This window comes from Loxodonta africana, chromosome 10, assembly GCF_030014295.1.
Source record: "Loxodonta africana isolate mLoxAfr1 chromosome 10, mLoxAfr1.hap2, whole genome shotgun sequence".
In the NCBI taxonomy this organism is placed as follows: Eukaryota; Metazoa; Chordata; class Mammalia; order Proboscidea; family Elephantidae; genus Loxodonta; species Loxodonta africana.
The window spans coordinates 43,193,756-43,219,113 of NC_087351.1; the positions used below are offsets into that span (position 1 = coordinate 43,193,756).

At 40.1% G+C, this 25,358-nt stretch overlaps 1 protein-coding gene across 4 annotated transcripts in view; it reads right to left on the minus strand.

Annotated features, from left to right (window-relative positions):
- Positions 1-24,665, minus strand: part of HECTD1 (HECT domain E3 ubiquitin protein ligase 1) — a 96,419-nt gene extending 71,754 nt beyond the window's left edge. For all 4 annotated transcript variants that reach the window (XM_010588571.3, XM_023546072.2, XM_010588572.3 and 1 more), the window contains exons 1-2: positions 24,552-24,665; positions 22,981-23,141 (exon numbers count right to left, since the gene is read on the minus strand). In XM_010588571.3, the coding sequence (XP_010586873.1) occupies positions 22,981-23,120 (140 nt within the window). In that variant the 5' untranslated portion in view covers positions 23,121-23,141; positions 24,552-24,665. The remainder of the gene's footprint in view (positions 1-22,980; positions 23,142-24,551) is intronic.
- Between the last annotated feature and the right edge of the window lie 693 nt (positions 24,666-25,358).

Here is a 25,358-nt window from a genome sequence, read left to right on the forward strand (position 1 = left end):
TGTCTGCAGAAAATAGATTTTCTGCTTGAGTCAATGGAAGTGACTTGTAATTCAAGGAATATTTCCATAATTCTGTATCATCACTAGGCAACTTGTAACTCAATAGAATTCTTAAAATAACGAAGTTTTAAATGGCTCTACACATGAAAGTAGACATCATTTTCACACAATTCTAAAGACCTTTTCTTTAAAAAGTATTTTTAAAATACTTCTAAAAAACCACTATTATTCCTAACAATATTCCTCAATTAAAATGTAAGTTAATAGTATTTGCTCTGAACTAAAAAGTAAATTACAAAATTTATTAGAAAATACATTACAATGTAATATAAACATATTATAAGGCCTTAAAACTGGCTCTGCAGTTGTTGGTTAAGGAATTTCCGAGTACCGTTTCCAAAGAAACCCTGTGTCTGCAGATAATTTTATCTCCACCACAGACCAACTCATTATCACTATCTCTACTTGGTTACCACAGGCAACTTAAAAGAACCATTTAAAACAAAACTCCTGTTCTGTGCCCCATCTCCCAAATCATCATCTTATAAACTCACAACCATCTAGAAAGCCAGAAACCTGGTAATCATCCTTGCTTTTTCCCATATTCCTCATATTACACATCCAATCTATCAGTTAAATGCCACCAATTTTCCCTTAAAATATATCCTAAATATGTCCATTTCTCTCTACCTCCTCTTTACAACCTTACTCTAAGCAAGCTTCAAACTCGTACTCCAACTACTGAAAGAGCACCTTAGGCCAAACAGGGTGAGGTGGGCATCTACCAGGAAGAGGGAAATAGTCTAGTGTAGGGTTTCAGAGCATAAGCAGGGCATCTGTGCAAGGAGGTGGCCCAGAGACGAGCAGCTGATTACGTTCAGTGGAACTGATCAAATATATAAATGCATCAAAGATAATGAATGCCAGGTTTCTCAACGTAGGAGAAGGAAGTTATAAATCTAGAAAGGGAGAAAACTAGAACGAACCCTCTGTTATTAAGATGGAATTGAAGGTATTGATATAAACACATGGTTTTCAATATAGATGGATCAAGAAATAAATATAGGATGCCAATGCGTGTGCTGTTCCCTTTGCCTAAAATGCTCTTCCCCCAACTCTGACTCTCCCCCACCAGGTCCCACATCCTCCCACTACACAAAATAAATGAATCCACTTGCATCTTCCTGTCTCATTTCCCACAGTAAAACAAAATGCTAATCCTAGATTGTAGTCTAAGTTCCTCTCCTAAATCCCAGAACTGCAGAGCCAATTGCCTCCCTCACTCATCCATCACTACCTGGAGGCATTTCAGGAACCTTCAATCACAATCCAAATATTAGCCTAAAACTGAATACAGCTTCCCTACCAAAAGCCATACCTCCGCTCATATTTTCAAACCTACCATCAACCTAGTCACTAAAGCAAAAATCGTAAAACTCTTCTGTAACCCCCTTTTCTAAAACACAAAATCCAACACCTTGTTGGTTTTACCTCTAAATCTGTTTAGTTTCTGCCCCTCCCTCTGAATTCTGACCTTTCTTTTCTAGATTTCATTTCTTTCCTAGATTACTACAACAGCTTCCTAACTACTCTCTCACTAGACTCTCCCGTCCAGTCACTACTCTATCAAAGTTATTTTTCTAAAACATAAATCTGATAACATCACAATCTGCTTAATCCTTCATTAACCCCACTACCTTGAGGATAAAATCCAAATTCATCAGGATTACATACAAGGCCCTTCATGATCTGGCCTGTGCTCAGCCTCATTCATTGCCCTTCTTCACCCGCTGACACAGAAAACACCTCATTCCTGCCTTAGCAAACATAAGAATTACTTATAAATCCCAACCCATTCTAAGTTTTCAGATCCTCATGCCCTTATACATGTTATTCCCTCACCAGTAATGCTATTATCCCCTTCTCCTTTTTTTGTTTTTCCATTCCTACTTCTATTTCCTATTTCAAGGCCATTAAAAAAATTAAATTGGTGAGTGGTTACATAGGTAGATATATGTTCACATGTGTGTACAGCAAGCTGTATGTGTGTATACACTTGTGCATATATAGTATCAGTAGGCATGACTCAAAATGAGAAGAAACAGCTGCTAACATTCATTAACGATCAGAACATGGAATGTATGAAGTACGAATCAAGGAAAACTAGAACTGCCAAATATGAAATGTAATGCATAAAGATGGATATCCTTGGCATTAGTGAGCTGAAAAGGGCTGGTACTGGCCATTCTGAATCAGACAGTCAAATGGTCTACCATGCCAGGAACGACAAATTGAAGAGGAGTGGCATCACATTCATTGTCAAAAAGACCGTTTCAAGGTCTATCCTGAATTAAAACACTGTCAATGATAGGATACTATTCACATGCCTACAAGGAAGATCAGATAATACAACTATTAAAATTTACACACCAACCCCTAATGCCAAAGATGAACAAACTGAAGATTTTTATCAAATTCTACAGTCTGAAATTGATCAAACATGAAATCACAATGATAATTACTGGTGATTGGAATGAGAAAGGTGGAAACGAACAAGGACTGGTAGTTGGAAAATGTGGTTTCGGTGAAAGAAATGATGCAGGATATCGCACGATAGAGTTTCGCAAGACCAACATTGATTATAAATACCTTCTGTCAACAACACAAAGGGCAACTATACACGTGGACCTCACCAGAGGGAAAACATGGGAATCAAATTGAGTACAACTGTGGAAAGACTCAACAGAAAAGCTCAATATCAGTCAGGACAAGGCCAAGTGCTGACGACAGAACAAACCATCAATTGCTCATATGCAAGGTAAAGCTGAAGCTGAAGAAAATTAAAACGAGTGCACAAGAACCAAAACACAACCTTGAGTATATCTCACCTCAATTTAGACTACCTCAAGAACAGATTTGACACATCAATCACTAATGACCGAAGACCACGTGAGTTGTGGGATGACACCAAGGACATCATACACAAAGAAAGCAAAAGCTCATTAAAAAGACAAGAAAGGAAGAAAAGACCAAAATGAATGCCAGAAGAGACTAAACTTGCTCTTAAATGTAGTAGCTAAAGCAAAAGGAGGAAATAATGAAGTAAAAGAGTTGAACAGGAGGCTTCAAAGGGCAGCTAGAGAAAACCAAATAAAGTATTATAATGAAACATGCTAAGACCTGGAGTTAAAAAACCAAAAAGGAAGAACAGGCTCAACATTTCTCAAGCTGAAAGAACTTTAAAGAAAAAATTCAAAGCTTGGGTTGCAATTCTGAAGGACTCTACGGGCAAAATACTAAATGGTACAGGAAGCATCAAAAGAAGATGGAAGGAATACAGAGAGTCACTGTACTAAAAAGAATAGTTGATGTTCAACTATTTCAAGAGGCAGCATATGATCAAGAACAGATGGCACTGAAGGAAGATGTCCAAGCTGCACTGAAGGCACTGGTGGAAAACAAAGCTCCAGGAACGGATGGAATACCAATTGAGATGTTTCAGTAAACAGATGCAGCGCTGAAGTGCTCACTTGTCTATGCCAAGAAATGTGGAAAAGAGCTACCTGGTCACCAACGGGAAGAGATCCATATCTGTCCCATTCCAAAGAAAGGTGATCCAACAGAAAGCAAAAATTATTGAACAATATCATTAATATCACAAAGAAGTAAAATTATGCTGAAGATCATTCAAAAGCAGTTGCAGCAGTATATCAACAGGTAACTGCCAGAATTTCAAGCCAGGTTCAAAAGAGAACACAGAACAAGGGATATCATCGTTGATGTTAGATGGATCTTGGCTGAAAGCAGAGAATATCAGAAAAATGTTTATCTGTGTTTCACTGACTATGCAAAGGCATTCAACTGTGTGGATAATAAAAAATTATGGATAATATTACAAAAAATGGGAATTCCAGAACACTTAGTTGTATACATACAAAACCTGTACATAGACCAAGAGGCAGTTGATCAAACAGCACAAGGGATACTGCATAGTTTAAATTCAAGAAAGGTGTGCATCAGGGTTGTATCCTTTCACCATATTTATTCAATCTGTATGCTGAGCAAATAATCTGAGAAGCTGGGCTATATGAAGAAAAATGGAGCATCAGGTTTGGAGGAAGACCAGCGCCACTCTCACAACCGTTCCAATGTTGGAGGCCATTGATACAGCCACTGTGTCAGTCTATCTCATTGAGGGTCTTCCTCTTTTTTGCTCACTCTCTACCAAGTATGATGTCCTTCTCCTTAACAACCTGCATGACACAACCTTGCTTGCTGAAAGCAAAGAGGACTTGAAGCACTTACTAATGAAGATCAAAGACTACAGCCTTCAATATGGATTACGCCTCAACATAAAGAAAACAAAAATCCTCACAACTGGACCAACAAGCAACGTCATGATAAACGGAGAAAAGACTGAAGTTGTCAAGGAATTCATCTCACTTGGATCCACAATCAATGCCCATGGAAGCAGCAGTCAAGAAATCAAACGACATTTTGCACTGAGCAAATCTGCTGCAAAAACCTCTTTAAAGTGCTGAAAAGCAAAGATGTCACTTTAAGGACTAAGGCGTGCCTGCCCCAAGCCACGATATTTACAATCACCTCATATGCATGCAAAAGCTGGACAATGAATAAGGAAGACTGAAGAATTGATGCCTTCAAATTATGGTGTTGGTAAAAAATACTGAATATACCATGGACTGCCAGAAGAACAAACGTGTCTTGGAAGAAATACAGCCCAAGTGCTCTTTGGAAGCAAGGATGGCAAGACTAAGTCTCATGTACTTTGGACATGTTTCAGGAGGGATTAGTCCCTGGAGAAGGACATCATACTTGGTAAAGTAGAGAGTGAGCAAAAAGAGGAAGGCCCTCAAGAAGACGGACTGACACAGTGGCTGCAACAATGATCTCCAACATAGCAACGACTGTGAGGATGGCGCAGCAGATCCAGGCAGTGTTTTGTTCTGTGTTGCTGTAAGTCAGAACCAACACAATGGCACCTAACAACAACAGGCATAGATATACAGATAGTCCCCGACTTACAACGGGGTTCTGTTTCAACGACTCCATTGTAAGTTGGTCCTGAGGTAAGACAAATATTTCTTTTTTGTTTTGTTTTGTTTTCATTATTATTGCCTTTGATTATCAGTATCTTTATAAATTCAATCTTTACTTGTCTTTGGGAGTTGGCGTGAAAATAACATCAGCAAATTACATGCTGCAACACTGTATGTATTATATATTACAAAGATAAGATGTACAAAAATAAAATAAAGGACAATCTTAAGGGTAGCTCATCAAAACTCGAATATGTCATAAGTCAGGGACTACATCTGAAATACACACAGGGGGCACAGTCATAGATACCCGCCAGACATAACCAAAAACCTTGCAGAACTGGTTTACTGGGCTTGAAGATTTGGGTCCACAGTCTCATGCAACAACTCAATTAACTGGCACAATATAGTCTACGAAGTTTATGTTCTACATCGTGGTATGATAAGTAGCATCTAGGGTCTTAAAAGCTTATCAGCGGCCATCTAAGATACAACTACTGGTCTCCACTTGCCAAGAGTAAAAGAGAAAGAAGGAAACCAAAGACAAAGAAGAAACTAGTCTATAGGACAGACTGCCTACACAAACTGCAGCAGCCTCATCCATCTATCCAGAGACCAGAAGAATTAGATGATGTCCAGCTACCACTATCGACCGTTCTGACCAGGGTCACAATAGATGGTAACAGATAGAATGGGAGAAAATTCTTTAAAAAAAAAAAAAAAAAAGACCAGACTTACTGGATCAGTAGAGACTAAAGGAATCCCTGAGACTATTGCCCTGAGGCACCCTTTAAACTTTGAATTGAAACTACTCCTGGAGGTCACCCTTCAGCTAAATAACAGATTGGATCATAAAATGAATGATATCACTGGTGAGTACTGTGTTCCTTTAAATAAAAAAAAAAAAAAAAAGATCATCTATATGACACCAAACAGTCAACATTTATCCTAAAGCAAAGAAGGTTGGTGGGGAGGGGGCCAGGAAGCTGCATTAATGGAAGCGGAACAACCAGAACGCAAACACTGAGGTATTGACACAAAGTGGAAAATGTAACCAAAGTCACTGAACAATACGTATAGAAATTATTAAACAGGAACGTAATTTGCTATGTAAACTTTCACCAAAAACCCAACATATATATATTTTTTTAATTCCATTTAAGAAAAATGTTGGGAAGATGCCAATGAGAAGGCACATTCTCTGTGAAGCCTACCTTAGGCCAACCTCACTTATCCATTCCCAGTTATGTTCCTCTTGGGTGGTTTCAGAGCATTCATTGAGTCCCAGCTATCAAAAGCATCCATCAAAGTGTATTATATTTGCCTACTTACCTAGCTGTATCTGCCATGAAAACATGAACTACTTGAAAGGAGGGTCTGTACTTTGTTTTCCTACTACCAAGCCCAGTAATTGTTATCTACTAGACACAAATATTTCATGAATGAATATATGAAAAGAATCCCTGCCCCAATAAATTCAGTTTAATGTGGAGGAAGGTAATTAATTAAAAATAAATATAATGAGTGCTATAAAGAGGTTCATAAAAGGTTCTCAGAGGTAAAGCTCAACTCGGGGAACTTGGGGGAAAAAAAGACCTCACAAAACAGGATAAAGTTTGAATTAAATCAAGGATTCTCTACTTTGGGGAATTATTGTAAGAAATCTAGGTACTGTGTATTAAATACGTAGTACAGTACTCATCATATAAAAGATGTTCAATAAACCACATGATAAAAGTAGGCCAAAGAGACAAATAAGAACAAAATATCCTAGGAAGGGGAACGGTATGTGTAAAGCATGAGGGCTTAGAGAATTACATGATACGGCAGATTGTATTTTCCAAAGATGTCTATGACATTATCTCCCATCCCACATATTCTTTTTCACCATGTAACTTTGCTACTCATCCCATTCAGAGGGTTTATGTTCCCTCCATATCAGTCTGGGCAGGTTTGTAATTACAGTGGAAATGACTGCTGTGTGACTTCTGAAGCTAGGTCAATAAAAGATACAGCTTCTGCCTGATTCTCTTGGGACTCTTGCACCTAGAACATAGCCACCATGCTGTGAGGAAGCTCAAGAAAACACACAGAGCCCACATACAAATGTTCCAGCTAACAAACTCAGGCAAGGTCCCAACTAAAAGCTAGTATCAGCTGCATGTGGGAGAACAAATCATCAGATGACTCTAGTGCCCGGTTTTTAAGTCCTCCCCTGCTTTTAAGACTTCCCAGCTGAGAGATCCCAAATATCACGGAACAGAGAAAGCCATCCCACTCTAGTCTTTACAAGTTAATAATCCAGAAATCTGTTAACATAATGGTTGTTGTTTCATACCAGTAACTTTGGGGTGATTTGTGAACCAGCAATAGGTAATTTACATAAATGACCTGCAAGTATTTTTGTGTAGCTGGAAATCAGAGCCAAAGAGAAAAGATCAGGTTTCAAAACAGGATGAACCCATTGATGAATCTCGACTATGTTTTAGCTTTCTGAGTACAAAAAGCAATACCAAGTTATATAAAATAAAAATATTATACAAATACATACTGTATAAAGTGAAGGTCCCTATAATTCCAACTTGAGATAATGCTATCTAAAGACTGATGAAAACCAAAGACTCAAACAAGAAACCAGTCCACAGGACTAACAGCCCAAATGAACAATGGCCTCTTTTAACCTGATACCAGAAGAACTAGATGGTACTCGGCTACCACTACAACTGTTCTGACCTGGGACACAATAGAAGGTCCTGGGTACAATGGGAGAAAAATGTAGAACAAAGCTCAAACTCCTTAAAAAGGCCAGACCTACTTGACTGATAGAAACTAGAAGAACCTCCCAGACTATCACCCTAAAATGCCCTTTGAACTTGGCACTAAAGCTACTCCTGGAGGTCACCTTTCAGCCAAATAATAGATTGGCTTATAAAATAAACACTATCACCCATGAGTAATGTGCTCCCTTAATCAACTATATGAGACAAAACGGTCAACATTTACCCAAAAGCAAAGATGAGAAGGCAAGGAGGGGAAGGGAAGCTACATCAATGGAAACGGAACAAACAGAACGGAAATAATGACAATGCTGACGCATTATGAAAATTGTAACCAACGTCAAGGAACAATTTGTATAAAAATTGTTAAAGGGGAACCTAATGTGCTGTGTAAATGTTTACTTGAAACACAATAAAATATTAAAGAAATAAAAATTTGAAAAAATAAAGACTGATGGAATATTCCTCCCATTTTTATACATATTAGTATTTCATGTTTTTGTTATTTGCAAGTAGAATCATACTATAAATACTGTCCTGTGATTTATTTCCTCTATTTATATATTTTGACCACCTTTCCAAGGTAATATGTACAGATCTAGCTCAATCTTTCTAATGTCTACATAATATTCAATATAATAAATAGCCATACATTATTAACCATTTAGGTAGTTTCCAGTTTTTTACTATTTGAAGCAGTACCGTAGTGAACAATCTTTTAAGTGTATCTTTGCACACCTGTATTGATATTTATGAGGGAAAGATTCTCAGGAGTGTTGCTGTGTACATTTTTAGTTTGACAGAGATTACCAAACGGACTTCTAAAGAGGTTATACCAGAGTATATGATTCTCCCAGAAGCACACTGCAGTATCTATTACCCCATTCCTAGCACATGTAGAATGTTATTACCTTTTAATTTCTGCCAAATTGACAAATATTTATTAAATTTATATCACCAAATTTGGCTGTGACAGAATTAACAATTTTTAAAAATTAAACACATAATATTCAAAACTCAACCAAGAAAAAATTTTTTTAATATCTAAAGTTGCTTCACTACACATAGTATATGTATTTCTGGATATAGAGAGTCTTTGTTTGAAATAGCAGAAGACATAAATAAATCCAAAAATAAAATCAATCATTTACACTTGACTTCATTTCTTCTTCATAAAGAACGTGTACTTGAGGCAGATGCAGAATATAAAACTACCACATTGGCCTCTACGAAAAGAGTTAACATTTTGAGATTAGTTTTGAGAAATTAATTACACACAGACATATTTGGTAAGACCTCTAAGAAAGACGGAGTATTATTATTTCAAACTTCCTCTTACATGCAATTTTGAAGTCAGCAGTTAAAAAAAACAAAAGTTAGCAGGCAAAATGTATGTGTAAAAGAAGAAACAAGTCTCCAGGAGCCATGACCTCATCTACTCTGAAACCAGAAGAACTAGATGGTGCCTGGCTACCACTACTGACTGTTCTGACTGGGGTCACAATAGATGGTCCCAGAGAGAATGAGAAAAAATGTGGAGAATTCAAATACTTAAAAAATTTAAAAAGCCAGACAAACTGGAATAGTGGAGAACAGAGGACTCCCTGAGACTATCACCCTGAGAAGCTCTTTAAACCTAGAACCAAGTTTATCCCGAGATGACCTATTAGAGAAACAGGAGAGTGGCACACAAATGAAGGATATTAACCGTAAGATCAGTGTACTAATTAAGAACCATCTGTATGAGGCCAGAAGGTCAGAATTACTCAAAAGCAAAAACGAGAAGATAGGGGCAGGGAAACTAGAATACTGGAAATGGAACAAATAGAACACAATTAAGAGAATGCTGACACATGATGATAAATGTAACTAACGTTACTGAAAAATCTGTGTGGAAATTGTCAAAGAGGAACCTAAGCTGCTATGCAAATTTTCACCAAAAACTCAGTAAAATATTATTTTAAAAAAGTATGTGCAAAGCTGCTCACAGCAACATAAACTCAATATTTAATAACAAGGGCATGATTAAATAAATTATGACATCCATACAATAGATTATGCAGTCATTTTTTAAAAAACTGCTTACTATGAATTTATAATGATACAAAAATTATCTTAATATTCAATAAGAGAAATGGAAAAAAACCACATATAGTACGGTGTGTATCATGTAAAAACATGCAGAGAAGAAACCAGAGAAAAAGGCTAAAGTGGCTTATTACTACATGGTTTTAAGCCTTTCCTATTTTCCAAGTTTCCTAAATAGACGTGTTAAGTAACTCCCAAAAAATAAATTTAAACTTTGGGGCCAGTCAAGATGGAGTAAGTTTATTACAGTTTATCTCTCCTGATGATTATAACTAAAAACTCTGCACAGAACACAAAAAGCAAGTACCTGAGAGCTCTGAAAAGTAAAGAATAACAGATGGACTGGGAGATAAATTAAATCTTAAATAACTAATGGAAGTGAGTTTCAAACTTTTTATTCCTTTCTTCTTTTCTCTCCCAGCTTTGACCCCTACATAGGCCAAGTCCCAAAACTAGGTAGCAGGAACATACGACAGAAACTCTGAGAGGAAAAAAGGGTCTTCTGTGAGCCAGAAACTGTGGAGAAAAATGCCCTTTTATTTTTCTCTTCTAGCCCAGCCCCGAGACCAGCTCCACTCGCAAAACTGCACAGTGGCACAGCCATCTAAGACAGCAACAGAATGTCAATCTTCCTGACCAGAGGAAGTGGGAAAAGGAGCCCCCGTGGTCCAAAGGGTGTGGGAGGAATCCTGTTATTTTTTTCCTCTCCTCTCTCACCACTTTCACCCTGAGGGAAGTCCTAGTCCCAGAAATCACATGGGCGGGGGGGGGGGGGCGGGCGGGCCTTGGGACATTAAAACTTCAAGAGAAACCCTGGCTTTCTAATCAGAAAACCAGTAAAAGAGACTTCTGGGAGCTGTAAAATACGAGGGAAATCTTGGAGGAAAGACCTAGAATACGGATCCCTGACACAAATCCCAAGCTTACCTCCAAGCTGCACATGTGAGGAACAGAGTTAAAGAAACAAAGCGTCATGGACTGAATTGTGTCCCCCTCAAAATATATGTTGACTTTGGTAGGGCATGACTCCCCGTATCGTGGGTTGTCCTCCATTTTGTGATCTGATGTAATTACTTATGATGTTAATGAGGCAGGATTAGAGGCAGTTATGTTAATGTGGCAGGACACAATCTACAGGATTAGGTTGTATCTTTAATCAATCTCTTCTGAGATATAAAAGAGAGAAGGGAGCAAGGGGGAAAGAGACCTCATTACCACTAAGCAAGAAGACCCAGGAGCAGAGCATGCCCTTTGGACCCGAACTCCCTGTGCTGAGAAGCTTCTAGACCAGAGGAAGATTAATGATAAGGACCTTCCACCAGAGCGGACAGTGAGAGAAAGCTTTCCCCTAGAGCTGGAGCCCTGAATTCAGACTTCTAGCCTCCTAAACCATGAGAGAATAAATTTTTGTTTGTTAAAGCCACCCATCTGTAGTATTTCTATTACAGCAGCACTAGATAACTAAGACACATACCTAAGACTTTGAGAACTGAACTATGACATAAACCACCACCCAAATCCCCAAGACTAAAAAAAGTGACACATTCTTTTATGTATTGTCAGGTTTATTTCTCAAGAGTTTCAAAAGAAGTAAAAACTCATATTCACATAAAAATGTGGATGCCAATGTTTATAGCAGTTTTAGTCATAACTACCAAAACTGGAAATAACCCAAACGTCCTTCAACAACTGAATGAATAAACCAACTATGGTATACATACAATACTACTCAGCAATTAAAAGAAGGGAACATGTACATGAATCTCAAATGCAATATGCTAAGTGAAAGAAGTCAGACTCAAAAGCTCATTTATATGACGTTCTGGAAAAGTGTGAACTGTAGGGACAGAGAACAGGTTCCCAGGGAGGAACTGGAGTGAGGAGAAGCTCATCTATGGACTCCTAGCGCCCAGGTTAAAAACCTTAATAAACAATGTTTCTCATCTTCCAGCACTTCTCTCTGCTGTCTGCTCACAAGCAGCACAGACACCACTGCTATCTGTTTACAGCAAGTCATTTCTTTAACATTTTAAGATTATATGTATTTGATATATAAATGTACATTTCCTGTACAAAGAAGGGTCAGCTAGGAGGGCTGGTGCAACAAAAGTACTTTCACTTCCCTGCTGCTACTGGGTAGAAGAAATCAGGGATTAATACTGAAAAGGCACAGACATTAATGCAAGGAGGTAAGGAAACTACATATTGACTCTATTACTGTTCCTGCTACAGAGGAAAATACAATGCTCTTCCTCCTACATGCCTCCCACCCAGTTTCAGAACTCCAGAAATGCCTTCTATAGGCATTTTAGGTATAAATGGAAAATGGGCCCATTACATAGAATTTCTTCAATTTATTCAATATCTGGATATTAGCTATTGTACGCCAGGCACTACGCATGGCACTGGGAAAAAAAAATAAGCTCATAGTCTAGTGGAGGACTCAAAGTACAGTGAAGTGGTAGCAGTGTGTATGTGCAAGCATCGAGGAGGGATCTTTGAGGGCATTTAGATTTTATCCAATATGTAAAGAACCCAAAAGACTTTTTAAAAAGGGAGTGATACAATCAAATCAATTTTAAGACTGTAACTCTAAATAGTTAACTTAGAGGCAGGGAGACCAGTTTTGAAACAACTAGCACTATATGAGCATATTCATTTCCCCAAACCAATCCTATATATTATAATTGTTTCTGATCTCCTACTTCAGGGAGAAAATAGAAATCATCAGGCAAATCCCTCCAACTTTTTGGTTGTTAAAACAGCAGGAATTTTATTTATTCTGTCTCAGTTCTGGAGACCAGAAGTCTGAAATCAAGGCATCTGCGGGGTAGCCCTCCACTTTGTCTCTTCTTTGTCTCTTCCAGGTTCTGGTGGCCCGAGCCATTCCTTGGCTTGTGGCCACCTCACTCCAATCTCTGCTTCCTCCTTCACATGGTCTTCCCTCTGTGTCTCTTCTCCTTTTTGATAAGGACACCACTCAGATGGGATGAGGACCCGCCCTACTCCAGTATGATCTCATGCTAATCTAACTGACAACATCTCCGAAGACCCTATTTCCGAACAAGGTCATATTCACAGGCACTGGGGTTAGCGCTTCAACATAACTTTTGGGATCACATTCAGCCCATAACACTCTTGCACTGAGGGAAACAACCACAGTAGAAATACACTGGAAACCCTGGTGGCATAGGTGGTTAAGAGCTATGGCTGCTAACCAAAAGGTCACCAGTTCAAACCCACCAGGCACTCCTTAGAAACCCTGTGGAGCAGTTCTACTCTGTCCTATAGGGTCTCTATGAGTCAGGATCCACTCAATGGCAACAGGTTTGGTTTTTTTGGTTTTACAAATACACTTAGACCTCCTATTTTGCTCATGGGCCGCTAGGCCCAGAGACAGATGCTGAGATAGAAAGTGATCTGCTCCTTCAGAGATTTCAACCTAGAAAGCTCTAAGAGGCAGATCCACTGTGTCATATGGGGTCACTGTCAGTCAGGATCAACTTAACAGCACCCAACAACAATGGGGGGGGGCACAGCCTCGGCACTCCTGATCTAGAGTTTCATATTTTCAATTGACAAGTTCAGAAACTTGTCACTTCCACGGCTTTACCAGCAAAGAGAAGTTTTCTTCATAACTCTGTCGACCGCATCCCTGAAATGGAGCCCCAGGACTAGATGGGAGTTGGGGTTCCCAGAATAAGGGTACCCCCATAGGCAGCAGTGAAAAGCAGCTCTGATCGCGCCTCAGTTATGTCTGGGTTTTCCAACAGGTCTGGAGGGCCACAGTGATGGCCATACATTTTAATCTCTCCCCTGGCTGCTAAAGAACGTTTCAAGCTCATTCTTTGGACATGATAAAACTGGCAGTTGGCATTCTTTCTTAAAACCTCAGTTAAAAAAAAAAAAAAGAAACACCATCAGTTGCTGGCAGCCCCATGTTTCTCTTGAGTAGAAATGCTCCATAGGGCCCTCTTTTTTAATTTTTTTATAGAAATGAATGTTTTTTAATACTTTATTGTGCATTAGGTACAAGTTTACAAAACAAGTTAGTTTCCCATTTGATAGTTTGTACACAAAGTGTTCCGTGAAACTGGATCCACTCCCCACAAGGTGCCAGCACTCCCCCCATTTCCGTCCTAGGATCCCCGTTTCCTTTCGTCCTGAATTGCTACCCCTTCCTGCCTTCTCATCTTTGCTTTTGGGCAAATGTTGCCCTTTTGATCTCGTATAATTGCTTATTCTAAAAAGCACATTTCTCTCGGATGTTATTATTTATTTTATGGGCCTGTTTATGGTTTGGCTGCAGGATGGTCTCTGGGAATGGCTTCAGCTCCAGTTCAGAAAGGTGTCTTGCGGCCATTAGTTTCAGGAGCTCCTCCAGTTTGTCAGACCAGTAAGTCTAGTCTTTTCTGTGAATTTGATTTTTCATTCTGTAATTTTTCTCCCAGTCTGTCCAGGATCCTTTGTTGTGATCCCAGTCAGAGCCATGCACCATCTAGTTCTTCTGGTCTCGGGGTCATGTAGGCTGTGGTTCATGTGGTCCATTAGTCCTTCAGACTAATTGCTCCCTTGGGTCTTTGGTTTTCTTAATTCTCCTTTGCTCTGAGCAGTAAGAGACCAACAGTTGTATCTTAGACGCCAGATACTACTCACCAAGTAAGATGCAGAACTTTGTCTTTATAAACTATGTCATGCCAGTTGATAGAGATGTCCCCCAAGTCTCTTAGTCTTTTTACCATTAAACCTAAAACATCTGCATCTGACCCCTCCACCTTCCCTGTGCTACAACAAAGCAGTATACCTCTTCCTACATAAAACTCAAAGGGGGATTCTCTGACCAATAGCTTCAATATTATTTTGGCGCATATTATCGGTTGCCATCCAGTCGATTCCAACTCATGGCAACCCCATGTGTGTCAGAGTAGAACTGTGTTCCATAGGGTTTTCCAGGCTGTAATCTTTTGGAAGGAGATCGCCAAGGCTTTCTTACAAGGCATCTCTGGGTAGGGTTTGAACAGATGACCTTTTAGTTAGCAGTTGAGCACATAGCCATTTGTGCCACCCAGGACTCCTTGGGAGTATGTTAGGAATGCAAAATATCAGGCTCCAATCCAAACCAATTGAATCAGTTGATCCCAGATAAGCTACATTATACACACTAACATTTAAGGGGCACTGCTCTAAGCTAGAACTGATTCTCTCCAAGTTTCTAAGAATTCTTACATTATGAATTATCTAGTCTCTCTCCTATCTCTTTGACTTTTAAAAGAAAAGGGACCATATCTTCTTTCCATTCCAACTTCTTAAGTTTCCCACACTTCTCTTTCCATTTCTTCAAGCCTCACTCACTCCTCAACTCATTCAAACCTGCCCTCCCATCACCATTCCACTCAGCTCTCATTAAAATCAATGACCTTGAGAATGTTGCTTAATCCAAAGGACACCTTTCAGTCTTTACCCTACTTTACCTCTCACCAGTAGTCAACAGAACTGGCCTTTCTGTTTTTGAATAACTTTCTTTCCTGAGTTCACATGTACAAAAGCAATAGTGGATAAACCTGCTGGTGCTTTAGCACAAATCAAAGCCAACGGCACTAAACTGTACTAGTAGTTACGGTATTGTCCAATGACAAGCACTGGCACACACAAAAAAAGCCAATTCACTAAATAAACTTGATGAAGCAACAATATTATTAACTTTACTAAATCTCAACCCTTGAATATGTATCTTTTTACTCTCCTACTCAATGAAATGGGAAGTAAATAAAGAACTTCTACTATATACCAAATAATGGCTGTATCAAGGAAAAGCACTTGTGTACCTGTTTGAGAGCTGAACTAAAAAAACTGAACTAGCCCCTTTTTTTCCTGAAACATTTTTACTTGAAATAATGTCAGACAAACTGTGGTTATTCAGACTTGGATATGTGACAAATATTTACTCAAAAATAAACGAAGGAAGCGTTTCACTTCCAGAAAAATAACTATTTGTTGCCAATGATAAAATCAAGTTTTCAAATGACAAATTACAATTTTGGAAAACTTGGATCTGCCACCATGAGCTTGATGGCTTCCCAATACTAAGACTTTTCTGATAAAATCAATAATAATATTAACAAATGTGGTTTTTGATACTGTAGAACGTCATATGTCAACATTTGGAATAGCTGCACAACTCGGCAGACCAACATTTTCCACATCACCAAGGCATGATTTTACAAAATGGTAAAAGATCTATTTAAAGTCCAAGACAGACTAATGGATCTGAATGTAACAGAGTATGAAAAGTTCACTGATATGACTTTAGAATACACATTATATGTAACCCTTAAGAAGCGATCACCTGCTGAGTTTTGGAATGGTATCAAAGAATATTCGCAGTTATGTAAAAAAGTTACTAAAATATTCTTCCCTTTCCCAATTACAATCTGTGGAGACTGAATTTTTTCTTACATTTCAATCAAAACAACATAATGCAACAGACTGTATATGCCAATATGAGAACGCAGTTATCTTCTATTAAGGCAGACTTTAAAGAGATTTGCCAAAATGTAAATAATGCCACTCTTCTACTCAATATTTTTATTTTGAAAAACATGGTTATTTTTCAGAAAAATATTATTTATATTAACACGCAATGGGTTTATTATTTTTAAATAAATTAATGAATACCTTTTTAATTTCTCAGTTTCAATTTGAGTACAGTAAATAACAGTAAACATAACCAACATAAACAAAAATCCTTTGGAGTCCACGATGATTTTTAAAGAAGTCCTAAGACCAAAAAGTTTGAGGATTGCTACCCTAGGAGAATTCAATCACACCCCATGTCTACAATTAACCTCCACACACCTATGATGCCAACATTTTTCTCTGACCTAGGCCTCTCCAAATTCTAGGCCATTTATACGACTGCTTACTCAACATCTCCATTGAGATGTTTCAAAGTACCTCATAGACAACACGTCTAAAACCAAACTTATGATCTTAGCCCCTCAAAATATGGTCCTCCTCCAGGGTTCTCTGTGAATGGCTCTATCATCCATTGTAACCTCAAAGTCATACAAAATCCTTGTTTCTCACCACCTCATAGCCAATCATTTAACAAGTTCTGAATCTTTTCTCTCCTAAATCTCTCTAAAATCTGCTTCTTCTACTTTTATTGCAACAACCTAACAAGTCTACAAGCATTTGTCCTTTCTGCACCACCACCCCCCAAATCTACAATCTATAGAGCAGATAGTATTTTTTAAAGAAAAATTTAATCACACCAGTCACTCTTTTAAAACACTTCAATGTCTTCCTATTACTCTTAAGATAAAACCAAAAACCATACTCACCATACTTGTAAGGCTCACCTGATCTTGTCCTATTCTTTTCAGTACAGTTCTCCAGCAACATTTCCTTGCCCCAGGCACAATGGCTTTCTCCAAGTTCCTTAAGTATGCCATGGTTATCCTACCTCAAAGTCAAATTATCTTCTCTTTGAATACCCTTCTACCCTAGCTCCTCACACTCTATCTCCCTAACTCTTACTCACCTTTGTATCTCTAGGAAAACCACTTCCTCAGAGAAGGCTCCTCTTGCCCCTCCAGGTCATGTCATGACCACCAGGTCAGACCATTCTCACCCCTCCAGGTTCATGTCCCTGCTACATGATATCGTAGCACCCTGAACTTTTACTTCATGACACTTATTACAGTTGGTAACCACAATTTTATTTCTATGATTATTTAGTACCTGTGCTAAAAGACTATTCTGGTCATCAGTGAATTTTTAACACCTGACAGAGTAGGAAGACAATTTAAAAGGTTAAAATCTTTGTCATTGTTTTTCCTTAATTTTTTTTTTAATTGTACTTTAGATGAAGGTTTACAGAGCACACTAGTTTCTGACTAAATAATTAATGTGCATATTGTTTTGTGATACTGGTTGCCAACTCCAGGACATGTCAACACTCTCCCCTTCTCGACCGTGGGTTTCCCGTTACCAGCTTTCCTGTCCCTTCCTGCTTTCTTGTCCTTGCCCCTGATGCGTCCATTTAGTCTCGTTTTGTTTTATGGGCCTGTCCAATCTTTGGCTGAAAGGTGAACCTCAGGAGTGACTTCATTACTGAGCTATAAGGGTGTCCAGTGGCCACACTCTCAGGGCTTCTCCAGTCTCTGTCAGACCAGTGAGTCTGGTCTTTTTTGTGAGTTAGAATTTTGTTCTACATTTTTCTCCAGTTCTGTCCAGGACCCTCTATTGTGATCCCTGTCAGAGCAGTCAGTGGTGGGAGGTGGGCACCATCTAGTTGTGCTGGACTCAGTCTGTTGGAGGATGTGGTAGTTGTGGTCCATTAGTCCTCTGAACTAATCTTTCCCTTGCTGTGTCACTGTTTTTGGTATTTTTATCTTTTAGTGTAAATATACAACGGGGAGTTTTTACCACTGTATTCAACAGGCTTAGAATCCAGACTTAAGATAGTCTTTCTTGGCATATATGTAGGAGAATACACTAAAAAATAATGGTACCACAATAGTAGGTCATGGGCAGAGTGGGAGAGAAATGTAGAACAAGATTCAAACTCATAAATAAGACCAGACTCACTGGTCTGTTAGAGGCTGGTGGAAACCCTGACACTATGGCCCTCAGACATTCTTCAAACTTGGAATGGAAATCACTCCCAGAGATCACATTATAGCCATAAAACAGACAGGCCTATAAAATCTACAATAACACCAGTGAGGACTGTATACCTCAGAGCAATCAACTATATGAGACCTAATGGGCGGCATTTGCCCAAAAGCAAAGTTCACAAGGAGGATAGGGGAGGAAAGCTGGGAGAACAGGCACAGGGAACACCCTGGGAGAGAGTGCTGACACATTCAGGGGCTTGCAACCAACATCATGAAACAAGCTCTGTATAAACTGCTGATTGGGAAACTAATGTGATCTGTGAACTTTGACCTAAATCACAATAAAATGTTAAATAAATAAATAATAGCGGCTGCTTCTGGGGAGCTGAGTAGCAAGAAGACAGGAAAGGGAAGGAGATTTACTTTTTACTGTATATCCTTTTGTGCCTTCGAAGTTAAAGTAAAAAAAATATACATACATTTTTTTAAATAAAGTGTTCTAGTACCTAAAAGGACTGTCTGTAATATTCCATTTTCTAGATCTTATGGGGAAATCTTCTAGGATTCAAGACATAACCTTTACAATATAGTATCTGAAGATTTATGAACAGAATCTACAAATGCCCAGGATTTATCTAGTTAGAACATTAATATGTTGATCGCCTATTCTGATGTGAATGTAAAAGTGCTCATTAGTTAATAAGTCATAATAAATTTTACAGCTCAATGACATGTCACACACAAAGCAGAAACTAATCTTGAACCCATTTTACTCTTTCTCGAACATTATCCTGGTAAGGTCAGATATTAATAAGGAGCAATTCAGCTTCACAGAAAACGTATATTCCTTAACGTCAAAAGACATCCTTAAAACTGGCACAAAAAAATGGTGAGCCATGTACAACACCAAGTTAAAGGAAAAGAAATACTTAACTATTATGTGAAGAACTGTGTTAGGCATTTCACATGATTTACCCATTGGATCTTCACAATAACCCTGCTAAGGTGGAGAAACGGGTTTTAAAAGCTACCACACAACTATTCAGCAGTAAAGGTAGGTATCTGAACCTATGTCTATCCCATTCCAAAGGCCACTACCACACCACCTGTCTTTCCAAACTAAACACACATACAACTATTAATACAAGCTGATCAGGCAAAAATATATCTGACAGTATGGACTTCTTTTGCTTTATTCCACATAACTGCAGATTATTTGCTATTTTTACCTTATGAAAATAAATTGCTAATATGAACATCATCTTGTTTTCCACCTGACTTACCTATTGACTGAAAGAATCTAAAAAGACCCTCCAAAATCAATCACTATTTAATGAAATAAAGTCCCAAAATAAAATTCAAAATTAGGTATTTAATACTAATGATATCAATGGGTAGCCCACTTTACTCAAAACACTATTCGCATACATTCTCTCCTTTAATCCTCACAAGGAATCCATTGAAAAAAAGGTTACTGTCATTTTACAAAGGAAGAAGTAAGGCTTTCCAAGACTAAATAACATATGGCCGATCAAGAATCTGAACCAAAGTCTCTGACGCCATTTCAATTTGAAGTACTCTTCTACCCGCAACAAACAGCATCTGACTTTAATTTCACCTTTCTTAGTATTATATTACACTCGATATGAATAAAAATTAGAAGAAAACATGGAAAAAACAACACAGTTGCTATGTTAGGATAATGTTCTTCCGTGCCATCGAGTTGGTTCCGATCCTATGTAGAACAGAACAAAACACTGCCCGGTCCTGTGCCAGCCTCACAATCGTTGTTATGCTTGAGGCCATTGTTGCAGCCACTGTGTCATTCCATCTCATTGGGAGTCTTCCTCTGGATAGTAGGATTTTATACAAGGATGAATTTTACATTTAAAAAAATTCCTTTGAAATTGTTTTAATATGGCAACTCTTTACAAATACTTCTAGTACATGCAAATACTAAACAGGAAATATGAAATGATAGTTGATTTAACTGGCAAACAGGATTTAATTTTTAAAAATGTCGCAAGTAATTCTCAGGTTAATGAAGACCTTCTAATGAAATCTATGAATATGCCAAAATCTACTCACTTTCCTACAAATCCTCCTAAAATAAGTGTCAATGGAGGGCCTAAATTTTTTTAAGTATTCAGTTTGTCAATAACAAAAACCAGTTGAAATAAATGGGCCAATAGCTGATGGTGTTTATAAGAATTTTTTTTTTTTTATTGTAGTTTAAGTCAAAGTTTACAATCAAGTCAGTCTCTCATACAAAAATTTATATACGCCTTGCTATATACGCCTAGTTGCTGTCCCCCTAATGAGACAGCACACTCCTTCCCTCCACTCTCTATTTTCGTGTCCATTCGTCCAGCTTCTGACCCCCTCTGACCTCTTGTCTCCCCTCCAGACAGGAGCTGCCCACATAGTCTCATGTGTCTACGTGATCCAAAAAGCTCACTCCTCACCAAGAATTTTTTATTATAACAAACCATTTGTCATAACCAGTTGTGAACAAGTCAGTTCTGACTCATGGTGACCCCTGTGTCAGAGCAGAACTGCGCTCTACAGGGTTTTCAACAGCTGGTTTTTCTAAAGTCAATCACCAGGACTTTCTTCCAAGGTGCCTCTAGGTAGACTCAAACCTCCAACCTTCCAGTTAGCAGTCTAGCAGATTAACTGTGTGTACCACCCATGTACTCCTTTATCATAATAGCACTGTTCTAACTGGACTGACAACCAAGGATTATTAAACAACCAAAAATGAAAACAACTGGAAATACCTTGTCAATTTAGTGAACAATACAGCCTTTATTCCCACCTCAAAGAAACTGAGATAATTATATCAAATTTGTGGCCAACATCTCAAACATTTTCTAATTACCTCAAAACAGCACTAAAATATAGAAACACTCTAGTTTTCAATTACTTATTACTGAAATTCAAAACTGTAAATATAGCTATAAAAAAAGTCAAAGGACTACAGACCACAGGAACCACAGCTTCCACAAGCCTGAGACCAGAAGAACGAGGTGGTGCCTGGCTACTCCTACCTATCGCTGTGACTGGGATCACAATAGAAGGTCTCAGTCAAAGTGAGGAAAAAAATGTAGAACAAAAAATTTCATAAGAAGACCAGACTTACTGGTCCAACAGAAACTGGAGGAACCCCCAAGACTATGGCCCTTAAACACCCTTCTAACTTGGAGCTGAAGCCACTCCCAGGGATAACTTTTCACCCAAATAATAGACAAAAAAATAAATAAATAAACCAAAACCCATTCCCGTTGAGTCAATTTCAACCCATAACAACCCTACCAGACAGAGTAGAAATGCCCCACAGGGTTTCCAAAGAGCAACGGTGGATCCGAACTGCCAATTTTTGGGGTTTGCAGTTGTAGCTAGCTATAGCTCTTTATTACTGCGCCGCCAGGCCTACAAATAGGCTACAAACAATAACACCCGTGAGGAAAGTGTTCCTTAGAACAATCATCTATATGAGACCAAAAGGACAACATCTGCCCAAAAACAAAGATGAAAAGCAGGAAGAGGCAGAAAAACCAGATGAATGGAAATGGTGAACTCAGGGTGGTAACGGTGAGAGTGCTGACATATTGCAACCAATGTACTGGAACAATCTGTATATAAATTATTGATTGGGAAACTAACTTGCTTTGTAAATCTTCACCTAAAGCACAATAAAATGTTCAAAAATAAATAGTGAAAACTAAACAAGTGTTCAGAATTCAAAAGAATGGTTAATCTAGATGGGCAAATATCATTTATATAAGAGGAAAAACATGGCTTCAAAGGCCTACCTAGTATTCTCTTTTTTGCACAAATCCTGCATTATAACATCTGAGGAAAACTGCTTTCACTCTCCAAACTTCAAAATCAGTCTCTACTATTCCAGAAAAGTATGCTAAGTGAGTAACGCTCCATTTATACCCTCCAAACTGAAAATTACAAATGGCTTGCTTTAACAAAAGTACAATGTCATATGACCTAATACCAACGAAGGACTGGGCAGTTCAAAACATATGCTCATTATCATCTATGTTATTCTGTAAGTCAATTTCACAGTACAGAAATAGATACCTTTAAAGAAGATAAATATCTGCATTTTACCCAGCTTTAATAACATATTTTGAAAATGCATCAACCAAGCTATAGGTTAAAATTAGTATTTCCTACTAATTACCAATCCACTCAACAAAACTATATTTGTGTCATCACCATTACAGTCACTGGAGTTACTTCATCTACCAATTCTATTTCTCAGAAAAGCGTAAATGGAAAATTCTGTAGGAACTTTTAAAAAGGCAACAGCTCAAAAATTCACTAGAGAAATTTCTAAACAAACTGAAGTCAACAAATGGCTGAAAACAGATGTCACTGCAGCAACCCCAAAGAAAGATGATGAAGGGATGTACTTACGTTTCAAAACAACGATCCACGTTGTCAGACATCAAAAGCAGCATGCATAGCTGTTCAAGGGCTATTAGTTGCATGTCCCTTTCATCTCCCTGTCCCATCTGTAGCCATTCCAGCAATGTATCCGGATCCACATCTGCCATGGTTTTTTAAAAGCCTCTTTGCTTAAATTAAAAAAAAAGGAAAAAAGGCCCTTTAAATGTCAGCTTGGGTTTAAAAACTTTCTTTTACATCGGCTAGAGCCAAATTTTCATGTTGTCCTCCTAGGAAAAGACTCACAAGTATGTTTGGACAGAGTGCTAGTGCCGTTTCTCAACTTCCCTTATTGCTGGGATTTAACACTGGGATATCATACTAAATAAAAACCGGTTTTGCACAACAGTATAAGCTGATTAGGTTGCTGCTTAACTAGAAACTGAGCTGTCTTTGTCAAAGACAGTCAAACAGGCTTCGTTTCCCACTACTGCTATCACTAATGTCTGTGCCAAAAAGGCAAAGAACACCTACTAAACCGCCCCCCCTTTTTTTTTTCCAGCAAACTTCTTCGGCCCTCCCCTACTCAAAACTGATCTTCAGATAAAGGTCAGATCCAATTTTGAGTAGATTCTAAGCAGTAGGATCCCTCCCAAATTGATTTTCTCCTTTTACAAATTCTGCTGACTTCCCAATTTACTGACTCCTTTTCTAAAGATCTCCAAATACAAACGATAATGAGATAACCTATATATAAACAAAGACTTGGTTTAGGAATTTTGGCAGTCTTGACAACTATTCTAAAAACTTTAACGAGAAATGCTAAAAGTAATGCAATGGACTTACAGGTTACGGATCAGAATACTATAGGCCACTCTACTGCCCTCTTTCCCCCACCCCCACAGGATGGGTAGTTGGTTAAAAATAATAATACAGTAACACAAAACAGAGAAGCAACCCCAATAGGCAAGTCATCACAAAAGCTCTTCGTAAGCGCCCGAACTGGCCGGAGGACGGCTTTGGGTCCCACGTCACCCAACTGCAGGTGTGTGAATCCAGCGGCGGGTCCCAGTGGGCACCCAACGGCGGCGACGAACCGGGTTACCCCAACATCCCGGGCCCGGCCAAGCCCGTGCCAAGCGGCGCTAGCACCGCCCTCCAGTTTCCCAGCACCAGACCCGCTAAGTTAGCCACCTCTGTCTAGGAGAAGGGGGAAGTTCTGAAGGAGAAGCAGCAAGCCTCGGTGCCCGAGAGGAGCCTGTCGGGCTGGGCTAAGCGGCGGGTCTCCCGGGAGCGGCGTCCGGAACTCCGAGGCCCGGCGGGACATCCCTCGCCCCCGCCGGGCGCCGAAGCCTTCTCAAGGGCAAAGGGGGGCCTGCCTTGGGCTCTGGCTTCGGTGTGTAAGCTGGGCCCCGCCGCGGCAGCGCCGGGGGGAGGGGAACAAAGGGGCTAAGCAGGGGAACAGGAGCAACCCCGCCGGCCTCACCCGGCAAGGAGGTCTCGCTCCCGACCCACCGCCGGGCGAACCGGATGTCGGCCCCCAGGCCCGGCACTTCCGACGGCCCGAGGCGCTGCCGCCTCCCCTTCCCGCAGGCTCTTACCCAGGCTTGTAGTCCCAGACCACTCCGGTCCAGCTCCAGGCAGGCCGCGGGGCAGAGTCAGGCCCGGCCGCGGCCCTCGAGTTCCCAGGAAGCCGCAGGCCGCGCAGGTCGAGCCGGGCAAGCGGCACAGGAAAAGCCGCGCCTCGTCCCTCCCCTTCCTCCACGGGGACCTGATGACAGAGAAGCGAGAGGTTCTCCCCAGAGGCGGCGGCCAGCCAGGGTCCGTCCCTAGCACGAGGATCGTCAGGCTCTGCGGCTCAGAGGCCCGCGCGGCTCTGCCGGCGGCTGCGGGAGGAGGCCGCGTCCATCGCGATCCGGGAGGGGGAAGGGAGGAGGGTCGAGCGACAGCCGGGCGGGGGAAGCTGCCGAGGGCAGCCGAGCCTGGCGGAGGCGGAGCCAATCTGCTTTCCCGGCGGCGACCCCGCCAGCGGCCACCTGGGGCGCTGCGGAGAGGGGCCGGCCCACCGCGCCCGGGCACCAACCTGGGCGCCGGGCGGCTGGACGCGTCTCAACCCCTGCCGGGCGCTCTCGGCCCCGGACCTTGGGCTCCCTCGGGTATTTGCCACCGTTTTCCTGTCGTCCGCTCTGGCGTCCTTTTCGTCTGGCTGTCAGTTGGAGGCCACTCCCAGCACTCCGCGCACCACCGTGCACGCACGCTCAGCTTGTTTTGCACCGTGTGTTCATACTTACCGGGCAGCCCTGGCTGCACGTCAAGGCTGCGGCCCAACCTGTTCGTGGTGAGCCTCCGGCCTCGGCGACCAATACTCCGCCAGCGCTTCTCCTCCTTCCCCTCTGGCCACGCTCCTA